This window comes from Cariama cristata, unplaced genomic scaffold (genome assembly GCF_000690535.1).
Source record: "Cariama cristata isolate BGI_N322 unplaced genomic scaffold, ASM69053v1 scaffold35271, whole genome shotgun sequence".
Classification (NCBI taxonomy): Eukaryota; Metazoa; Chordata; class Aves; order Cariamiformes; family Cariamidae; genus Cariama; species Cariama cristata.
In genome coordinates this window covers 3,738-11,306 of record NW_009600465.1, presented here as the reverse complement: position 1 = coordinate 11,306, position 7,569 = coordinate 3,738, and the positions used below count along the sequence as shown (strand labels likewise).

General features: G+C 52.5%; 1 protein-coding gene across 1 annotated transcript in view; it reads left to right on the top strand.

Moving 5' to 3' along the window:
• The window catches only part of PCSK6 (proprotein convertase subtilisin/kexin type 6), a gene marked incomplete at its 5' end in the record, with an annotated part of 14,281 nt that extends 7,986 nt beyond the window's left edge, over positions 1-6,295 (top strand). Inside the window, 7 exons of the mRNA XM_009710035.1 lie at positions 426-528; positions 1,112-1,308; positions 1,731-1,818; positions 3,115-3,206; positions 4,462-4,591; positions 5,640-5,752; positions 6,198-6,295. Coding sequence (XP_009708337.1) covers positions 426-528; positions 1,112-1,308; positions 1,731-1,818; positions 3,115-3,206; positions 4,462-4,591; positions 5,640-5,752; positions 6,198-6,295 — 821 coding nt within the window. The remainder of the gene's footprint in view (positions 1-425; positions 529-1,111; positions 1,309-1,730; positions 1,819-3,114; positions 3,207-4,461; positions 4,592-5,639; positions 5,753-6,197) is intronic.
• Positions 6,296-7,569: the final 1,274 nt, after the last annotated feature.

The following is a 7,569-nucleotide window of genomic DNA, read 5'->3' as shown; positions in this document are numbered from 1 at the left end:
GCGCGGGGCAGCAGGACGGTGAAATTAGAAGGTAGCAAAATGCCCCGTCCCGGCGCTCCCGCCACAAATTGGTAGTGCAGCTGTCTGAGGAGTAAAAAAAGCTTGTCTGCCCACCTTCCACCCAGCACGGGCATGGGCGGGCGTCCCTGATGGTCCCCGAGGAGTGGGTCCAGCCCCTCTTTCAAAGCTGCTCCTGCACCGGGGTGTTCAGCCAGAGGAAGGCTGAGTGGGGTTCATGCCAGGGAGGATGAGCTGGAGGAGAGATGAGCACCCGGAGCCATGCAGCTCCATAGGATAGATAGGATAAGATATATAAGATCTATGAGATAATAGATACAGGATAAGATAGGCAGAGGGTCCCCAGCCCCTTCCCTGCATCTGTCGGTCCAGGCAGGGTGTGCTCAGAGCATCCTCTCTCTCCCCAGGTCCGTGTCACCCCGAGTGCGGCGACCAGGGCTGCGACGGTCCCAATGCCGACCAGTGCTTGAACTGCATCCACTACAGCCTGGGCAGCGTGAAAACCGGCAGGTGAGGGGTAGTGGGGTGTCCCTGCAGGGTCCCCGGGCAGTGGCAGTGCCTTTCCGCAGGGCTTGCACCACAGCGTGGGTGATAGATGTTTGCACAGAGAACGAAACGTATGAGAGAGAAAATGGAGGGAGGAGGAGGCGTGGGGATCCCTGCCCTGGACTAGGGTATGATGGGTTTGGGGGACATGGAGCTGGAGAGCCCTGGAGGACCTTGGCCATGTAATTGTGCTGGGGAAGAAGCATTGGCTTCACTGGCTAGGGTCACTCATGCCCAAGGGACAGCTAGCTGAGGTGTCTAATCACTTCTGGAACTGGAATGTCCACTTCTCAGTCCCTTGGACTGGCATAGGGAAAGTTTACCCATAGTCGGGTTGCTCGCCAAGAGTCCCTCGCTCATTGTTACAGAGCCACGACATTCAAGACACCCTAAATCTTACGAATAAGAAGTAAACAAGCCCAAATCACCACCAAGGCTGGGAGATGCCCCGAACGCTGCAGGCGAGGGGACGGCGGCGAGCGCCTGACTGCCCGGAGGTGGTCGGCTGTTGGCACCAAAGCCCATGCGCTCTCGGTTCCTTCCCTAGGATGTGTGTGAGCTCGTGCCCCGCCGGGTTTTTCGGTGACAAAGGTGCCCGGAGGTGCCGCCGGTGCTACAAGGGCTGCGAGCGCTGCGTCGGGAGGGGACCGACCCAGTGCACGGCGTGCAAGCGGAGCCTCTACCATCACCAGGAGATGAGCACCTGCGTGGTGCTGTGTCCGGCCGGGTTTTACACCGAGGAACGTAAGGATGTTTATCACTTGCAAGCCATAGCATGAGGATATGCAGGGGTTGTTTCTATTCTAAGTGCTATGGGTGGAGAAAATACCTTGATTTTTGAGTATTGGCTTTGAATTTCCAACCCCCCCGGACCTGCTTTGCATAGCGAAGGGAAGAGGAAAACCTCTGGGTGTGCAGAGCGTGGTGCAAAGCAGAGGCGCTTAACTCAGCTCTGAATTAGAAGACTGTAATTAATGATCCTAGCTGCTTGCAAAGCATATTTCTTATTAGCAATCAATGACAGATAAGGTCATCTGCAATAGCAGGGGCCCGTCAGGGTGGGGGACGTGCCTCTCCGCCCCAGGGAGCTGGCGCTGGGGTACAGCGGGGCTTTGCAAATCACTGTCCAGATTTTATTCTTTCTGCCTTGCTTTGTTTTTTGAAAGGTCAGAAACGCTGTCTGAAATGTCATCAAAGCTGTAAAAAATGTGTCGGTGAAGCAGACAAATGTACTGCATGCAAAGATGGATTCAGGTAAAATATCAGCACAGGAGGAGTTTATACCTGCAGCATTGGTATCTGTGGTTTAAATTTCGGAAAACCGATGGGAAATTAGAGAGTGAATTAGTTAAAGACCTGAGATCCTGCTTCCATGGTACCACAGATGTGGCGCAGAGTGCTGGGAATTGAAAGGTGGTGCTTTGTGCCCCTTTCTTAGCTGAAAAGCCTGATTTAAATTTAATTTCCTTTTCTCCAACACTTGCCAGGGTGGTGGGTAAGTAAGTGCTGTGCTGCGGGCTCGGAAGCGCTCATACAAATTTGGTGACCTGTGACCAGAGCAGCTTCTGGCATCGCAGCATCTCCAAGGGGGGCAAAACAAGCAATGAAAACATTTACACTGCACATCGCAAAGTGCTTGCTTCCTCCTGAGTCTCAGGCAGCTCTGTCAGAACCGTCCCAGCCAAACAGGCCGCTTGGTTTTGCTCACCTGGCAGAGCCGGTGCCAGGCTGAGCTGCTCCAGGCAGGCTGAAAATGCTCCCTGCAAGTGCAGAAACTCTTCCCTCAGCTTCATCCATGCAGGAAAATTTTATCCGATGTACCTGTTGAGTGGGGCTGGTATAGGATAGTGGTCTTCCAACAATGCGGGTGCAGGCAGGGCTGCTCCGACCCTGCGAGGAGGACCGGGCACCCTTGCTCCTGGCCACATGGCTCCTGTGGGACGCAGAGCCCAGCCGTGCCAGCGAGCAGAGTCAGCACTGGGGAAAAGCTGTTTTCAGTCCCCAAATGTGCGTGGAAGTACAATCCCATAGCAGTTTGCATAGTTCAGGGGCTGTAAGTCAGCCAGAGCGTAGCAGCATGGCTCTCTCAGACAAAGAAATTACCGCTGCCAAAAGATTGTCTACTCCCTCGGAAAAGCAAAAGTAAAGGCACTTGTCAGACTTAATCTGCATGGCGCTTGCTTTTTATTGTCCAATATCCTTTTAAGCCGGGACTTCAAATCATCCCTGCCACGGTGAAGCAGCACCGGTGCAGCCACAGCACTGAACCAATTTCCTTTTATTCCGGGAAGCCTCATGGTGCAAAAGGTCTTTGGGAGAGCCTGGCTGGCTGCCCGCGGGGAAACAAATAATTTTATTTATACTTAATTAAGGAACCTGCAACCATTGCTTTGGTCCAGGCAGGACTTTAATTTCTCGTGAAGTGCTGGCTGGCTTTCTGATGCCTCCTGTGCTGTGGGCTGAAGCTCCTGTAAAGCACTGGGGGATGCGGAGTCGAGTCCCCAGAGCCTGTAGCTTTGGGTGCAAACATCCTCTTTGCTTTTCTGGCAGCTTGGCAGGAGAGAGCTGCGTGCCGGAGTGCCAGCCTGCCATGTACCTCAGCCGGGAGCCCCGGCGGTGTGAGACCTGTCCCACCAGCACAGGTATGTCCTTTGCCCCACAGCATCCCCTTGAAAAACCCCAAAACCCTCATACATCAAGAGCCGATGCCCACCGTACCCATGTCAAGCCAAGGCAGAGCGTGCCGGAGGGGAATCAATCCCAGCTGGCCAGCACATCCCGCAAGGCACTGGGAGTATGTTCATACTGGAAGGGTTTTCAGGGAGTTTTTACATTTTTATTAGAGCCATTCTTTATTTCCCGATCCTTCTGAAGCCAGGTGCTTTAGTTTAATAAGGTTGCAGAGGAGGCCATAAAACCCTCTCGGAGTGATGGAAGATGGCTTTGCAGCATATAAAAATGTCAGGCAGCCGAGGCGCGTTATCCCGGCCACCCCGTGGGGCCAGGCTGGCCGCTGCCGGCTTTCCCCCGCTGCCCGAGGTCGCTCGGCGTTCTCTTTAAATCCTGCCTTTTTCGCTTCTTGAAAGTCCAATTATTTTCCATTGTTAATGTTTGCGTCTGCCCTCGAAATCATCATAGATCTGATAATAATATGATCTCTAGACAATTCATGTTCAGTGGCATGAATCTCATCTATCATACATGGGCAATTTCCTAAGACTAAATCCAAAATATTTATTGATCTTGTTGGCAAGCGTGGAAAGGAACAGGCTCTTAATCCCTTAAGAAAATTACTTCCCTTCTAATTCTTATTCCAGTCAGTGTAAATGTACTTCACCACAATTATTTTTCAAGCCTTTTTTCGTCTCCTTTTCCTGCATAACCATTTCTCAAGCCCGGCGCGTGGAAGGCCTCTAATAATACCACCTCCATCACCACCGTTTGCCATCCAGCCGCAACATGCCAGCGTCAGAGTGGAGCCTTCTGCTTTCCCAGCTCCTCCCCCAAGCCATTGCCTCCTCCAGCTCCTCCGCAGCCCAATTTAGCATCTCTTTTCCACATGTTACTCTGCATAGAGTGGGAAAGCCAAACCGGTGCACACTTAGGAGCGGTGGCTGATGTCCCGGAGAAGATTTTGATATGCTGTCCCCTGATGAGTCCCTGTGGCCAGCTCTTGGCTCCGCAGACGGGCAGGACATTGGGTCCTGGCTGGGTGTTTTTGGAGTGGGAGTCAAGCAGGTGTGCAGGACCCTGGTGGCACAACAAACAGCTTGTTAACTCCTGTGTAGAGCTGAGCCGGTGCCCCTCATCTCCTGCAGGGCTGCGGCCACGCTGGTGCGATGTGGCTTCCGTCTCCAAAACCGCCCATGTCATCTGCTCTCTCCCCTGTCCTTGCAGGGCCAGGCGAGGAGGACTGCGCGCCGTGTGCCCCCGAGCCCCCTGCACCCCACTGGCGCTGCGTCCCCGCCTGCCGTGAGGGCTTCTACCCTGCCGACAGCCACGGGCTGCCCAACAAAGTCTGCAAGAGGTACGTTACCTCCCTGATCGTGACCGGAGCAAAGTTGGGACCGATGCAGAGCACTAGCAGCAATGATTAAAAAAAAAAAAAAGAAGCTGAAAACAGCTCACAGCTAGAGGTGTTTGCTAGGGAAATTAAAATAGGGATGAGGGAGCCAGGGCAGCCGTGGGGCTGGACCTCACACGCCCCTGTCTTATAGATTTAAGACCAGCAAAGCTGCACGCTCCCCCGCCGGAGTCAGCCAGCCAAGGTGTCTTAGGGCTACGGTGGAAGGGGCTCAGCCCTGGCCCCAGGCTCTTTGGAGGAGGTGTGGGAGGAATGGTGATGTTTAGGCAAATATTCCAGCTTTCAATCAAACCTGCTCCGTTTGCCCTGCGGCTGTGTTGGAGGAGCGTTCACCTGCCTTGGCCCAGCGCGGGCACTGCATGCGGGAGACTGGGAGATGCCGGGAGGCAGCAATTTGCTCCCACTCACCGGCACTCTGTGCTTTAAGTGGGGAGTGGGAGTGGATTCAGCCTCGTTAAAGTGAAGATGAAAGGGAAGGATTAGAGGTGACTTGGGAACATGCAGTACAGTGCCTGCCTGCCCAGGGTTTCACTCACCCACGCTGGCTCTCCAGCAGGGAGGAACAGGGGTCCAGCATCCCTTCCCAGGGATTTTGGGTATGGTCTCTGCAAGCCACCATCCCCAAGCGGGAGGCACAGCTGATGGGCTTTTTTCCCTGAGCAAGTGGGTGGGAGCAGCATAGGTTCCCCTCACAGCCCTTTTTCTAACTGGGATTGCTGGGAGGAGAGGTGCATGTACCGCTGAGCCTTCCCAGCAGGCGCTTTTGGGATGTCATTAGCTGTCACTGGGCATTGAGCTGGCACCACCGAGCCCATTTTTCCCGGGGCTTTGATAACTTTTCAAGGTTCAGATTCGCTGTTTTCCACATCCTCCGGTTCAGTTTGGGTGTTGCAGTGCTGGCAGACACGTTTTCTGGCTGACAGCCCATTTTGGATGGCCGGGGTCTGGGTGTCGGTGCCGGTTCAGACCACAGCAGGGTCTCTGTCCCTAGGTGCGACGACCACTGCTCAGCCTGCGAGGGCTCCGGTGGAAACTGCCTCAAGTGTAAGGAAGGTTTCAGCCTCCTCGGTGGCTCCTGTGTAACAAATGAAACCTGCACCAACGGTAAGTAGTTGTGGCAGAAGCGCTGGCACAGCAGTGCTTTCCCAGTAGCAAAAATGAGGGGTTTGGGGGATTCCCTTCAGAGCAGAAAGCCAAAAGCACTGGAGCTCCTGGGCTTGCTGGGGCACGGCTGTAGCAAGCTGGGCCCTGGCTGCGATGGGCAGGCGGCTTACCTGGCAGAACTGCTGGATATCTGCCCGTTGCTCAAACGCATCCAAGCGTTTGTATTTGGCTATAGTTTAGTCTCGGGGCTAATTCTCCCACTCGCTGCAAAGCTGCTTTATTCCTTCATTAAAACTGTGTGAAAGATGCCCTTAAAAGCAACTGCTTTTCAATTCTCTTTCCTCCAACACTGGAACGAATTACACCGCCTGTTACGTGCAATGTTTGTTTATTTAAAATGTTAATCTGCTCTCATTTTCTCTTGTTCCTCGCCTCGGCCTCCCAGCTGACAAGACTTTCTGTGAGATGGTGAAATCAAACAAGCTCTGTGAAAAGAAGCTGTTTGTACAGTTCTGCTGTCAGACGTGTCTTATGGCTGGGTAAAGTTCAGCGGCTGCATCCATCCAGGACTTCCACCAACTGCCAGCCCAGTTTTGCCAAATGTTTAGGACAAAAGTTTATTTTTTCAGCTTTGGGAGAGTTTACATGGTGCTGTCAAGCATTTGCTCGTAAGTTTGATAGCTTTAATATCACTGTCGGTGCGTTTCTATAGCAATATGTTAAGCAGAGATTGGATCGTACCCTGAATGATCAAGTCCTGAAAGGCAGCAGACAAGCGGTGATATTAATACTCTCAAACACTCCTCGTGAGCAGGGACCGATGCATGATCCATGTACACATGCTTGGTTCTTCGCAGAAATCCTACTGATCTGCCTGCTCCGAGCGGCTGGCGGGAGCCCTTGCTGCAAAGGATGCAGGACTTCACACATCTGCGAAGCAAGAGCCGTTTCTGGCTTAATTTTTGGTACCCTTTTCTGCTAGGTGACAGCTGATATAAACCTGCATTGCAAACGGCCAGCGCTGTGCTCTGTACATACGTAAAACGATGAATTAGGTGGTTTCCGGAGCGGTGCCCTAAAGCCCACTCTGGCACTCCTGTTCGGATTCGGTCGGTAGCTGTTTCTCTCTGGCCGTGGCAATCACTGGAAATTTGAGGACCAAAGCGAGAGCTGATCCAGGTGGCTCTGCAGACGTGTCAGCCCAGCAAGGCTGGCAGGGCTTTGTCCTGCAGGTAACTGCAAGCAGGCAAGACCCGTGTGCCTACAGGGAGTCTTGGGGATTTGGGAGGGTTCGTCCGCACAGACCAGCCTCTGGGGTCACAGCCTTGCCACGAACTGGAACTGCTAGTAAGTTGCTGATTAATTGAGTTCTGGAATGAGCTGGATCCTTCCTCTAAACGAGATGGTGTCTCAATTAATCTCTTCTGGCATTTTGTGTTACGATCCTTCTCCTGTTTTGCTGGGTATACCCCTCTCTCTCACAAAATCCTCCTGTTCATGGCAGTGATTTTTCTTGGGCATCTGTTTCCAAATGAGACATTCTAGGGATCCGGCCAGGAAACTCATTCTACAAAACCCTTCCCTAAACCAAACCTTTTCATGCTCTCTCCTACTATTAAGTCATGTGGTGTTTATATAATTGTGTTTAAAATATCCTTGGCTATGTTGTTTTACAGATTTTTTAAAAATAACTTATACAATCCCTGTTTTTTCTCTGTGGACTATTTTTTATATGGGAGTGGGGAATCCTTTTGTGTCTACATCTTTCTCCTTTTCTCCTCTCTGACCTTGCAGAGCCGCTGTTTGCACCAGATGTA